Here is a 14,940-nt window from a genome sequence, read left to right as displayed (position 1 = left end):
TTTCCTTTTCTTCTTTTGTATGTTTCTCCTTGTGTGCTGACTCGAGAGTATCTTTATTATTTCCAGCTAATCTCCAAGACAAAGATGTTTGGTCTTATATCCAAGAATATCCCGAATTCTTTCAGAAAGGTGGAATCATCTACAAATATATGCAACGACAAGATTACAGATCACATTTTACCATTCCAATTTTACCTGGAAAGGTAAGAATTTTTTTAGATTTTATTATTTTATGTAGAAAAATAAGAACTTTTTTATTTTTTTTTTTTTTTTTTAGATTTTATTATTTTATGTAGAAAAATAAATTTTTTGTTTTTTGCATTTATATTTTTTTGATTTTACCTGGAAATGAAAACTTTTTTGTGGGTTTTTTTTTTTTTTTTGCATTCATATTTTTTTTTACCTAAATATCTAAGAACTTTTATGCATTTATGTTTTCTTATTTTACCTGTTAAAGTAAGAACTTTTTTTTTTTTTTTTAATTTATATTTTTGTTTTTTACCTTAAAAAGTAGCGACTTTTTTTTTTTGCATTTATGTTTTATTATTTTTATTATTATTATTATGTGGGTACTTATGCAGAATATGGACTATACTATCATTAGTTTTATGAAGAAGAGAAGATCCTAATTTACCCTATATGTGCTTCAGGGTTGCACTTGCTAACACCACTGCATTTATATTTGCCCTCTATAGGCCCCACAACAGCGGAGTTACTATCTTTAAGAGCATATCTGAGAAAATAGACCACATACTGTCTTCACATCCCTCGGCTAACATCCACATCTGTGGTGACTTCAACGTCCATAACGTGGAATGGCTGACCCATTCAAATAAGACAGATGATGAGGGGAGGTTTTGTCATGATTTTGCCATTGCTTATGACCTCACTCAGATAGTTCGCGAACCCACCCGTGTGCCCGATACACCCAATCAATATGCAAGCCTCTTAGACCTTTTTCTCTCAACTTCCCCTGAGCTATGTTCATGTACCGTTCATTCTCCTCTAGAATCCTCCGACCACTCCGTCGTATCAGTTAAGATAAAAACGAAATGTAAGAAGCCCCCAGACGTACCCCTCCACCGTACTGTATACCGATACTCTATGGCTGACTGGGATAGCTTCCGTACATTCATATCTGATTTACCTCTGCACTCCTCTATAGTATCAGATCTGACCGAATGGTTAATTGTAGGCATAGACCAATTCATACCATCTAAAAAATTCCAACAAAAACCTAAAAGCCAGCCATCGTTCTCCCCAGAATGTGCTGCTGCTATCGCGCACAGAAATCACTTTTTCCATAGCTACCAACGTAATAGATGCACTGAGACTAAAGCTGCTTTCAGGACTGCCAGCAACCACTGTAAAAGAGTAATAAAAAATGCAAGAGAGCTATATGCCCAGTCTGTTAAATCCAAGGTAGCTGATCAGCGGCTTGGTTCTCACCAGTTTTGGCAAATAACAAATAGGATCCTGAACAGAAGTGTGCGTTCTATCCCAACCATTATCAATGGACCAGAGGTCATCTCGTCAGCGTCAGACAAGGCCAAACTATTTGCAAAGAACTTTGCAGCTAATTCTACCCTATGCGACGAAGGCCATCAACTCCCCATATTTCCTCCTATAACACAGACCAAGCTAGGTAACGTACAAATATCCGTGCATGAGGTCGCCAAGCTAATAAAAAACCTAGATTCCAGTAAAGCAACTGGCCCTGATGGCATCCCAATTATAGTGTTAAAAAAGCTTCAACCAGAACTTGCTCCCATACTTACAAAACTATTTAAGCGCTGCCTTAAGGAGAAGTGCTTTCCGACCCCCTGGAAGACCTCATCAGTTTGCCCTGTATTTAAGAATTCAGGTGATAAGTCATCTCCCTCTCAGTACAGACCAATAAGTCTCCTCTGTGTTATGAGTAAGTTGCTGGAATCCATATTAAATAGAGAAATAGTCAACGACCTCAGCAGGAATAACCTTCTTAGTGACACACAATATGGTTTCCGCTCTGCAAGATCTACCGCAGATGTGCTGACGGTTATATCCCACAGGATTAGTGAATCTCTTGACAAAGGCTTCCTTTCTAGGGCAATTGCTCTTGACATATCAAAGGCCTTCGACAAGGTATGGCATAAGGGTCTACTTCACAAGATTTCCAGCTACGGTATAACTGGAAATGTTTTCTCAATCATTAAATCATTTCTCTCCGATAGGCTTATAAGAGTAGTGGTAGATGGACAAAAATCGGAGGCCTGCAATATAAATGCTGGGGTCCCTCAGGGGTCAATCCTGGGCCCAACTCTCTTCCTGATCTACATCAATGACCTCCCTAAACACATACTTAAATCATTCGTTGACATCTATGCTGATGACACGACCATCTACAGCAACACATCAAAGGCTGTAAATGACAAAGTTCTCTCTGATTCTCTCTCCTCTGATCTCGAGCGCGTGGTTCAGTGGGGGAAGATGTGGCTAGTTACCTTTAATGCATCCAAAACCAAACTCCTATCCTTACATCATCAACGCTCTGATCCCCAGCTGGCATCAATTGTGATGGATGGCTCTCGTCTGGGTGAGGCCCCGTGTTTTGACAAGCTTCTGGGTTTGACCTTTACTCCTGATCTGAAATGGAACACGTACATCAAGTCTGTTGCCAAGGTCGCTGGAAAGATGGTGGGATCCTTCTACCGCTCCAGAAGATATCTCACTACTGATGCAATTCTCTATCTATATAAAAGCCAAGTACGTCCAAGGATGGAATACTGTTGCCATATCTGGGCAGGAGCTGCCAAAAACAGCCTATCATGCCTTGACAGAGTACAAAATAGACTTCGTGGCTTAGTGGGGGATGCCCTTTTCTCTACCCTGCAACCCCTCTCTCACAGAAGAGACGTTGCGAGCCTATCCTTGTTTTATCGTTATTTTCATGGCAGGTGCTCGTCTGAACTCCAATCCCTGGTCCCCCCTCGCCAATCTTTCACGAAAAACACCCGTCTAGCTGAATCCACTGTGAAAAATTTCCCCCACTCTATATCTGTGCCTAAATCAAAACACGGATTCCATGAACAAAGCTTCTTTCTTAGAACTGCACACCTGTGGAACTCTGTTCCGTCTGCCTGCTTCCCTCCGGACTACAACTTGGATGTCTTCAAGTCTAATGTTAACAAATTCCTAATGAACCGCCCCCTTAAGTAAACACTCCATCAAATCTCCACACTAACGTAATGTACTTGCAATAACCCTTATCCCTGAGTGGCTTCCGGGCCTTGATAAGTGGTGATCACTGTGTAAAAAAAAAAAAAAAAAAAAAAAAAAATGCGGGGGGGGGGGGGACAATCATTGTAAATAAGTTTCACAATTTTTTTCTTTTTTTTTTTTTTTTTGAATAACAAACAACTGATAGCCAACAAAAACTTTTTTGTTTTTTGTATATGATTTTTTTTTCTTATGATTTTTTTCTTCAAATCAAGATAAATATTTAGTACGTATTATTTAGATTCTTCAGACTATTGTTCTCATAAGTGTAATTTTCACATTTTGGTCGATGTCACCTCCGACCTCCTTCAGATGTATTTTGTCCAATTCTGACATCTGTGCGGAATTTTGAACATAACCCTTTATGGTACTTGTACAGTTTAATCAAGACATTAAAAAATGAAAATATAAAAAAAAACGGTTATATTGTACGTATCCATTTTGAACTGAAGATCTCAGAAAAAAAATTTCACTTAATTTGATCGAGTAGTTTTTTTGTTTTTTTTTTACAGCGGAAAAACATGTTTTTATGACAGCGCGTTGAAGGTAGACATCTTGGAATCTTTTAAAACACTACGGGGGTGATAACTCAATTTAAAGCACCGACACTCCCTCCCCATCTTTAATACTAGCTTTTCTTCATAAGAATCAAACCTTTTGCTTGGTATCATAACAAATTGTTTTTTCGCTGTAAAAATATCTGCTTGATGAAATTAAGTGAAATTTTTTTTCGGAGAACTTCATTCCATAACAGATACGTACAATATAAACTTTTTTTCAATATTTTCATTTTTAAATGTCTTGATTAAACTATACAAGTACCCCCTTTATTTACTTCACAGTTTACAGTCAACGGAGAAAAAAAGGCCAAAGACCCTAGTATTTTGATGTGAGGTTTTGAATATAATAAATTAGTTATAACCAAAGTTTTATTTCATTCGGACAAAACACTAAGAAACGGGGCCTAATTAGAGTTGAGGCCCGTTTTTTTAGGGGGGGGTCACCCTGTATGAGGTGGTATGATGTGGCTCTCACTTGAAACCACACCAAAGACCATAAGCGTGACCGGAAACTTCGTTTTCATCACCCTGGGTATGTCCTTGTTATTTGTGGCAATCCAGCAATGAATTTTGAAGGTGATGACAATGGTCCTGTAGTCATAACTTGGATTGGTAGGGAGCATGAGTTGTACAGCAGCGCATCTCTGATCTCGCTCATTAAACTTTGTGTCGCTTTCGCACATGACAGAAGTCTCCTATCACTCTTGGAATTTGTACACAACTGGCCAACGAGTAGATGGTCTGCAACAAAAAAGAAAACTGTTTTTTATCAAACGGAAATGGAATCATGTTGTCTTTTCTAGGACGACAATCTCATTGTTCCACCCTGAAGTCCCTTATTTAATAAAACAAAATGCAGCTACTTGTGTTTGTGCTTTGTCTGGATAGAAAAGGAGGTTTCGATCTCACATTTTCTCATTTCACAAAAGAAAAGTGTTAAACGCTACCTTGTAGCCGTACAATCATTTTTTGGACCCTTTTTCACTTATCACCCTACCTGAGAGCTGATCATTCAAACTCCTTGGCTTAACATTCATAGGCAACATGAATTGAAACAAATATATTGAGGACATTGCCAAGCCTGCTGCAAAGAAAGTGGGCTCCCACTAACAAAAACCTCTGCAAAGGCACCATACATCCATGCATGGACTATGGTTGCCACATTTGGGCTGGTGTATCTACCACTAGTCTTTCCCTCTTGAACAGTCTCAAATCCCGCACTATCAACCAAGTTCCAGCCTCTGTCCCATCACTTGAAATGTTGCAAATTTGTGCTTGTTTTACAAGTACTTTAATGGAATGTGCTCTGATGAACTAGTAGCACTTATTCACTGTCGACATGAATACCCCAGACTAACCCAACAAGCAGAAAAATTCCACCCTTTCACTATTGAGATTTCTAGATGCCAAAAAGCCTTTTAATCTAATTGTCTCTATTCTTGGACTGCTAGACTTTGGAATTCCATCCCTGTTTCCTGCTTCCATTACTGTATTGGCATGCGGAAGTTTACATGTAATGTGAACAGATATCTTGCTGCTCAACTGGTCCCAAATAGTAACCCCTAACGTTAAAGTGGTAATATCCCTTGTTTGGAGTGAGAAGTACAAAAACAGACATTTTTTAATCTTTATTTTTCTTTCTCTTTTGTACAGATTTTCTGTTACTCTGAATTAGATGATACCGTACAGATTTGTCTGAAAGCCTATGGCCATTTTAACGTGCGTCCTAACGTTGAATATATAGTGCAACAGCTTCCATCGAATTTGCTTCAGCCTTGCGATTATCATCCTGTGATCCATTCCAAAAATCAGGCCCCTTCACTACCTCCTAAAGCTAGGCCGCCATTTTCTGGGCAAGGACGTTCGTTAATAGCACTGGACTCGACTTCTGAACATATTCCTTCCTACCAACGGTTGGGGCCTGGCTTCAGTATTCTCGGCGGAGAGATGTCGAATGCCACAAATAGCAGTTTAGAAAGAATCCGGGCCCTGGCTGAAAATATTGATCCACAAGTGGATTTTTCTAGGGATCAGGTAACGACTAAATTTCTTTTTCTTTTTTTTTTTTTTTTTTTTTTTTTTATTAAATATATCAGGGGTTTTTAAACTATGGCTCTTATGTAAAACATAAAAATATTCATGAAAATTTTTTTTAATGGAAATGTGTGAAAATAGTGTAGTGTTTTTTTCATTCTGTTCAAAAAATGAGGTTTTGGAGAACCAGTTTTTCACTAAAAAGCAAAGTTAATCAGCAAAATAGTATAAAACATGCCCAGATTATAATTTTTATCATTAAGAAAAAAAAAAAAATGTTAATTTTTGGATGAAGAATTGTCTGTACTAATAATGTAATTTTAGATGTTAAGGATGACATTTTTTAGTTCTTATTTAGAATTCGACCGAATTAAAAAAAAAAATACAGAAAATTTTTCATGATATACATACCCATCACAGAATGAAAATATCATATTCCAAAAATCACATAGATTGATCACTAGTTTTATTTTCAACCAAGAAAATCAAATGTTATAAGCAAGAAAAAGGGACTTTCTTGAAAAAATAAAAAGGCAAGGGTAGATAAGTCCACAATAATTCTAACTTGCGAGATTAGCCTTGTAAATGCCTATGATTTCCCATTAATCGCTTAAAATTGTTTAAAACTGATTTTCTTTATTAAAATAAAACTACTTGATCATTTTATATGATTTTTGGAATATGACATCTTCATTCCTTGACAATTATGTTCATCATAAAGATTTTTCTATAGTTGTTATTTTTTTTAATTAGTTTGAATTCTAAATAAGAACTTTTTCCTTTTTTTTTTATAAATCTGTAGATTTACATAACTTTTGGGCTAATGTTTCAAATTCATCTAGAAATTCTTACTAGTGAAACAATTTTTTGTTTCGGTACACAAAATAACGGTCGAAATACACATCTCTTTCTGTCATATATATATTGAATAATTTTGAGAGGACAGAAGAAAGTTCACGAGCACAAGGTTTGAGAACAACAATAGGAATCGAATAAGGACTAGAGGACTTGAACTGGTCAAGATCAGAAAGAATTCTAGCAACCATCAAATGCAATGTATTTTGATTTGATGGTTGCTAGGGTTCTTTCTGATCTTGACCAGTTCAAGTCCTCTAGTCCTTATTCGATTCCTATTGTTCTCAAACCTTGTGTTCGTGAACTTTCTTCTGTCCTCTCAAAATTATTCAATCTCTGTTTATCAAAAGCATGTTTCCCTTATTGTTGGAAAGAGTCCTTTGTTGTCGCTATCTTTAAAAGCGCTAGTGATCGGTGTGACCCAACTAAGTATCGTCCTGTTAGACTCCTCTCTCTTATTAGCAAAGGCTTTGAAAGTGTTATAGCGATCAAAAGCTGAAGGGAAAATAATTCTAATAAAGGAAGTAAGAGTTGTTGCCCTTAAATAGACAAAAAGAAAAAGACTATAGAGTTCCAGGGAGAACGGACAAGATGGCGGCTGCGCTAACACGTGCATATCGTGCTGTAAATACGATTTGTGTTTCAACAGTAATGAATAGTATTTAACCTAAAATGAGCTTGTTTGCTTTTCATTCAAATATTCCATGATTCTGACAACCCATTTCTCCGGACACAACAGAAACGTTGGTCAATGGCAAGCTTGTTGATCTTTTGGAAAATCTGTGCCCTTTTAGTGATGTCCAGTCTGGCTTTGGTGTTTTATTTTTTAATGACTGGAAATACTTGATGCTTCGCCAAGGCTATCAAAGGTATTTTTTATCGTGACGTCTCCATCACTAGATGGATTGCCTACCACAGCTTAAGAGAAACCCATCTACCCCCAAGAGAAGGATAGACCATGCCAGTTTCCCAATCTGGTATTTTTTTTACCTCGTGATACATACGGCGCCTCGCCTTCCCAAATGGTCACCCATCTGGTACTGGCCAGACTATATATGTTGCTTAACTTTGGTGATCTTGCAAGAACCGGTGTGTCAATGTGATTGTGCTGTATATTGTATAGAGTGGTTTCCATTAAAAATGAAAATTAGTATTCTTGACATAAGGTTTAGTATCATAATATCCTGAGTTTTATTTTCGTAAGGAGACAACAAAATTGAACTTCAGGGAATCTTACTTAATTGATGTGTAATGATTATAAGTTAAATTTAATGCAAATCTGAAATATTTAAATTTTCAATGTTAAGTTTTGTTCATATTATGAACATAAAAAGCCTTTAAAATACTGCAAAAAGAGTGAAATTTGGGAAATATTTATTAATTAATGTTTAATACATTTTGTTAAAATTTTAAAAAATATTGGCAGTCTCTGAATTTTCACAAGCGGTTTGCATTCCTTTTTTACCCTCTATTTTCATTTAAAAAAATAAACTAATTTTTTATTAATCAAACACCAAAATGCACAAAATATTTTCTAAGTACCTTCTATTATCTTAATAGGTTCTAATATAAAGATAATATTTACCTTTGTAATTTTAAATATATATATATATTAGTGGCCTGGCAAGGCCACAGGGGAGAAAACCAAAGCAGCAAAATTGAAGTTGGTGTGCAGGACATTATATATACAAATGAAGGCAAATTTGGGCATGTTTTATTGGTTTGAAAACCTAGGTTCTTTTTCACCAATTCTCATAAAATTTTAACCATGACTTCAAAAAGCCTGCAAATTTCCATGTAGTTTCATCCCATAGAACCAAAGATAGGAGCATTTCAATATTCAATTTTGCTACCAGTGTATATATATATATATATATATATATATATATATATATATATAGGGAGAGAGAGAGATATCTGACCTTTTTGGGCAATTTTATAAGTTCCAAATCTCAGACTATTGATCAAAATTTAACAAATGAAGGCTTGTTGGAAAGGTAATAACCTGAATTGTGTAGTAGGCTATTTGCCCTTAAAGTCACACAGTAAGGAGATCATCCATCATCCAAAGCCTATTTTATACAGACATAAAATGTTTCAATCATTTGTTTTCCTAGTTTTGCATATGAATTACAAAATATCTGATATTTTCTCAAAACTTCTGATCTTGATGGAGGGAAGACTAAAACTTGCTGCTATGGTTTCAAATGATCTGAAATAACAACAAGGGGAGACTTGATTCCAAATATTTCTCATATGTTATATCTCCCCTCTTTTGTTTTCCTACATAAAGTAAATTTCACAGTGTATAAGGATTATTTGATATTGGAGATATTGCATAATCGTACCCTATTTTCAAAAGGGGGGGGGATATATAACATATGAGAAATATTTGGAATTACTGTTATTTCAGGTAATTTAAAACCATAGCAGCAAGTTTTAGTCTCTCCTCCATCAAGGTCAGAGATTTGGGGGGAAAAATATATGATAGCAATTGTAGACAAGCCAATGTTGGTATACATAGATTCATTTGTCGATGAAATAAGGAAACAGTAATTAGGGGAGGTTTTATATCTTCTTTATACCTAGGTATTTCAAAGCCTAATGCTTCTCATCAGAAAGGGGCTGGAGGCTAGGTTGCAAACATTTCAATGCAACATCATTACATCTTTATGAGAAGCATTAGGCTTCAAAATACCTAGGTACAAAGTACACATCCCTTAATCCCTATTCCTTATTAAATCGACAAATGCATCTATGTATACCAATATATTTGTTCTGTCTATAATTGCTATTATTATGTTCAAGCTGTTGAGCTTTCCACATCTTGATAGTTTTTTGTTTTTTTTACATAGGAGTCACCACTTACCAAGGCCAAGAGGCCACTCGAGGATAAGGGTTAATGAGTGTACGGTAGTCAATGAGACAATATCGTAGTAATCGTTAGTAGTGGAAATTTGGTAAATTGGATTACTTTAGAGGAACGGCTCATCAAGAACTTGTTTACATTGGACTTGAAGATGACCATATTGTAGTCAGCTGGAAAGCAGGCAAACGGAACAGAGTTCCACAGGTGTGCAGTTATAGGAAAGAAGCTTTGTTCATGGAATCCACGTTTAGGTTTAGACACAGATAAAGAGCGGGGGAAATTATTGATAGTGGTTTCAGCTAGACGAGTGTTTCTTGTGAAAGTTTGGTGAGGGGGGACCATAGAGTGTCTAATCTTAAAGAAGCTTTTATATACTTTTTTAACCCCCTTCTAATATATATATATATATATATATATATATATAAAGAACTTTGTATATGAGTTTATCTCCTATGAACTCTGAAATGGCTGGGCCAATTTTTATGAAATTTCATACAAACATGCTTTATTTGGTAGTGTTCATAGATAGGTTTTGTATCGAAATATCTTCGATCAGTATCGATAATCCCAAAAAATCAAATGAAAGAAGGAACATGCGATTCTGACCAAAGTGAACACCTTATACAGCCTAACATCACAAGTGCATTTGAGAAGTTTTATTACCACTCAAGCCAAGAAAGGCCCAACATATAAAATCAACAGTTGGTTCTTTGGTATGACAAAAGTGCATTTGAAATGAATATTTCTATATAAAGCACAATTGAACCATGATACTTGACTTTTGCATTTTAAGCTTTAATGTATTGTGGACGAAGTCATTGCGGGGAGACATATGAAGCTTCCTCCCAGTGTACTGCAGTGGGTCTCTAACTGGAGCAGGCAATCAGTCAATTTGATTGAAAAAAATTAGCAATAACACTGATTTCGATGACAATAAAAATATGGAAGTGTGAAACATTTGGTGATCATCATTCAATCACAGGCAATGTCAGGCGTCCCTGCTAATATTTTGTATTCCTGCACATGACCAATAGAAAACAAATAAAAGAAAGTTATAAACTTTTCTACTTTTTATATTCATTTTTTTTAATACATTTTCGTACACACATAGAGAGAGAGAGTAGTGAATTTTTAGTTTTGTTTTTATTCCGTGAGTCACTAATGATTTAATTGGATTTTTAACGGCCTTTAAAAAGTCGATCCACCTCATTGAAACCATGATATGTCTCTGAAATATATAACATATAGGTTTTAAATAAATACACCGGTTCTCACCAGATCACCAAAGTTAAGCAATGTTGAGCCTGGCCAGTATCAGATGAGTGACCATTTGGGAAGGTTAGGTGCTGTATGTACTGCACACAGTCATAGAAATTTCCAGGTTGGCATCTGGGGGCGCATTAATTTACTGGAAGAGATGCATCCCTTGTCTTCATTAAGACGTATATCTAGAGCAAGCAAACTCTGATTTAAAAACCTGCAGTATACTGTATACTCTGTCCTATGGCTATCATCTTCACAAACAAAGGTTACCAATTATGGTTGGTTCTACACAAAGCCTTCACCATTATAAACAAATCATCTGTGTGGATTTCCAAGCAACTTAGTTATTGTGGCGGAAGCACATACGTTGAAATTGACGGGAGAGTCCATCTTTTTATTATTTTTCTTTTGCCTCCTGTTCCCCTTACCTCACCCTTTTTTTAACCAAGTAAGATCTTTGACTTACTTGTAGTTTCATTAAATACTTTTATATGCAAAATCCGATCCTGCATTTTGCTAATTCCTGCCCTCTGATGAGAAAGAGAGTATTTCTTCGAAACTCCGCGGATTAAGGACTATCCACTTATCTTGTTTTTCCTTTTTTAAAATTAAATATGTTTTTAACTCTTTTTCAAGATGTCTTTTAACATATTTTATTAATCATTTGTTTATATATATATATATATTCATTAATTCATGCAACTTTTGTAATCAAACATTTTTAAAGTCCTATGATATGCAGGACACAACATGAATGCGTTGTCGTTTGTTCATAATTTCCAAGCGTTTTTTCTAATGAATGAAAATCGAATCTGATCAATTTTGATTTTTTGTATGTCAGATTATTTTGTGTGGGTCGGTAGGCGTGGCAAATATGACTGAAAGGAAAGCAGTTTTAGTTTTGTTTGTTTTGTTGTGAATGTCGTTTGATGTTTTTGTTTTTTTGTTTTTTTTGACAGGATGATGAAGAAGAAGAAAATTGAAGCCTAATGGAGCGGACATAAAACGATTTGCTGACAACAAAAACTGTGATTTCTTTTAAAAGATCTGTGCGCATATGAGTGTGTGTCTATGGATGGGAGTGTCTGTTTTTCTATTGTGTCGTCATTTGATAGGATATATATATATGTCTGCGTGTGTGTGTATTCCTTTCTTCTGTAAGTTTTTTTTTCATAAAGGAGAATATACATGTCTGTTCTTTTCTGGAATAAACATTTGATACGAACATTGTGTGTGTGTGTGTGAGCGCGTATGTATACATATTTGTATATATATTACAGAATATCAGAACAACCTTGGTACCGTCGGTTTCATATCCAAACAAAGGAGATTTATAAGTGCTTTCCCTTACCAAACTCTCTTCAGACTGTTTTGGTTTGCCTTCCTAAAAAAAAGCAGACGAAAACAGAAGCTGGAATGTCTGGTAAGGGAGACCACTTATATGGCCCTTCTTTGTTTGGATTTGAAACTGACGGTATCGATGTTGTTCTCATATTCGGTAATACATACAAAAATAAATATATATATTTTTCATAATAATCGAGCATTCTGCTAGGGTTTTTTTTTTTTTTTCAGTTAACATATATTAAATACGTTCAAATGTATTGGATTAAAAAAAAAAAAAACAATATATATTTTTTTTTAAAGTGCTCAATACATATGTAGAGGTATTATGGAAGTATATAAACACCAAAAAGACCCTATGCGAATTAATCTGCGTTTCGATGTTTTGATCATCTCATCGTTATTGAACCCCCAACAAGACGAGTAACTTTGTTGAAATGTAAATTCACGTAGAATGTTTTCTGATATCCATATACATAAATAAATGAATAAAAATATATATATATATATATATATGCATGCTGAGGAGGGAACATTATTCCCATATGTCAATGTGACCCCCTCATTCCTCTATGGGAGTGTATATATTATAAAATATAATTATCCATCTACTGCTCATCAGTGTGGCTATCTCTAACAACATTCGAACCAGGACCCTAGTTGCTTCTTTGTAAAAAGATATTTGAATACATTTAATTATCTATAATTTAATTATCTATAATTTAATTATCCATAATTTAATTATCTATAATTTCATTATCTATAATTTAATTATCTATAATTAAATTATCTATAATTAAATTATCTATAATTAAATTATCTATAATTAAATTATCTATAATTTCATTATCTATAATTTCATTATCTATAATTTAATTATCTATAATTTAATTATCTATAATTTAAGTATCTATAATTTAAGTATCTATAATTTAATTATCTATAATTTAATTATCTATAATTTAATTATCTATAATTTCATTATCTATAATTTCATTATCTATAATTTCATTATCTATAATTTCATTATCTATAATTTCATTATCTATAATTTCATTATCTATAATTTAATTATCTATAATTTAATTATCTATAATTTAAGTATCTATAATTATCTATAATTAAATTATCTATAATTAAATTATCTATAATTTCATTATCTATAATTTAATTATCTATAATTTCATTATCTATAATTTCATTATCTATAATTTAATTATCTATAATTTCATTATCTATAATTAAATTATCTATAATTAAATTATCTATAATTTAATTATCTATAATTTCATTATCTAAATGAAAAAAATTTGAAAAAAAAAAAAATCATTATTTCAACATTTGAAAGAGGTGCTCACTTTTTAGTTACAACGTTCAGGTAAATCGGTTACCCATTTTGTAACCAATAAAAACGCGGGAATATCAAAACCATAGAAAGTAAAAATGACATGAACCTACCACATTTGTAAGTCAAAATATTTATTTTGTTTCTCAAAGAAAAGAAAAAATAGAATGAAAATGTTTTTGTTTTTTTAATTTTTTGTTTTTTTTGTTTTTATGAAAATTAAGTTTCAAGTGTTTTGTTTTTTTTAACTTAGTTTTTGGTTGATGAAAAGTGAGTTTGTGGTTTTTTTTTTTTTTTTTTTTTTTTCTTTTTTTTAATAATTTATTTGTTTTTATGAAAGGTGAGCATATCCATCAGTGTTTCATCCAGTTTCTTCATTAATTCCCATCTTGGGTTTCCGGAAGTAGCCATAATTTTTTTATTAACACTTGTTCACAATGGGAAGAGCAAGCAAGAATAAAAAAAATAAAATAAATAAATAAAAAAAAAAAAAGCAATAAAAGGCCAATAAAAAAAATGGCATTTATTAACTTCCGTGTTTGGATAATAATTCACTTCCGCGTTTAGAAAATAGGGGGGAAAAAAAAAAAAATGGGTGACCGATTTACCAGAACCTTGTAACTAAAAAGTGAGCACCCCTTTCAAATGTCGAAATAATGATTTTTTTTTTTTTTTTTTTTTTTTTTCAAATTTTTTTCATAATCTGGTTAATTAGTGTCCAATCAATAATAATCCAGTGAAAAAATTTCAAAAAACCTACCAGTATACAAACTATGCACGGGGTGATGGTTGTAGAACTCTGCCATATATATATATATACACACACCCCAGTTCTCATTAGATCACTAAGGTTAAGCAACATAGAGCCTGGTCAGTGCCTGATGGGGGACCATTTGTGAATACCAGGCATTGTATATAGGAGGACATTGACACCTGTCTGCAAGATCTGCGAAAACCTAATGTCATCATCTCCCCTGACTGGGATATACATATGACTGAGAGCCGCTTGTAAAGTTGATATTCCCTTGACACTTCCCCCTTTAGAGGAAGCCAGTTCAACCTGTCTAGTGTTAATGCCAGTGGCATATGTACACATGCACGAAAGAAGTAAATAGACATTCTTATTATTGTTAATAATGAAGACTGTTGTCAGAGAGTTCTGATCGATTTAGGTAATATTGATTATTTTCCCTCGCTGATGGATTGTACAGCTACTTGGTTATCAGTGGGAAGTGGAATCCCAAGGTTTGTGGCAATTTGATGATGATTAAGTCCACCTTCATATAAACCTATTATATAGCACCTCTGAAATTCTGACTATTTTTGTTTGACTTTTGTCTTAAATAGTGATATATGACAGGTATATTGATATCTGAAACAAAGAAAAAAGTGTGTGTGTATATATATATATA

General features: G+C 33.9%; 1 protein-coding gene across 2 annotated transcripts in view; it reads left to right on the top strand.

Moving 5' to 3' along the window:
* Nucleotides 1-12,357, top strand: part of LOC145266535 (deubiquitinating protein VCPIP1-like) — a 91,893-nt gene extending 79,536 nt beyond the window's left edge. For both annotated transcript variants that reach the window (XM_080122299.1, XM_080122298.1), the window contains 3 exons: nt 67-203; nt 5,472-5,852; nt 11,799-12,357. In XM_080122299.1, the coding sequence (XP_079978425.1) occupies nt 67-203; nt 5,472-5,852; nt 11,799-11,822 (542 nt within the window). In that variant the 3' untranslated portion in view covers nt 11,823-12,357. The remainder of the gene's footprint in view (nt 1-66; nt 204-5,471; nt 5,853-11,798) is intronic.
* The last annotated feature ends 2,583 nt before the right edge of the window (nt 12,358-14,940 follow it).

Source organism: Euprymna scolopes, chromosome 41, assembly GCF_053919585.1.
Source record: "Euprymna scolopes isolate OS-2025 chromosome 41, ASM5391958v1, whole genome shotgun sequence".
NCBI lineage: Eukaryota > Metazoa > Mollusca > Cephalopoda > Sepiida > Sepiolidae > Euprymna > Euprymna scolopes.
This window is presented reverse-complemented; position numbering and strand designations above follow the sequence as displayed.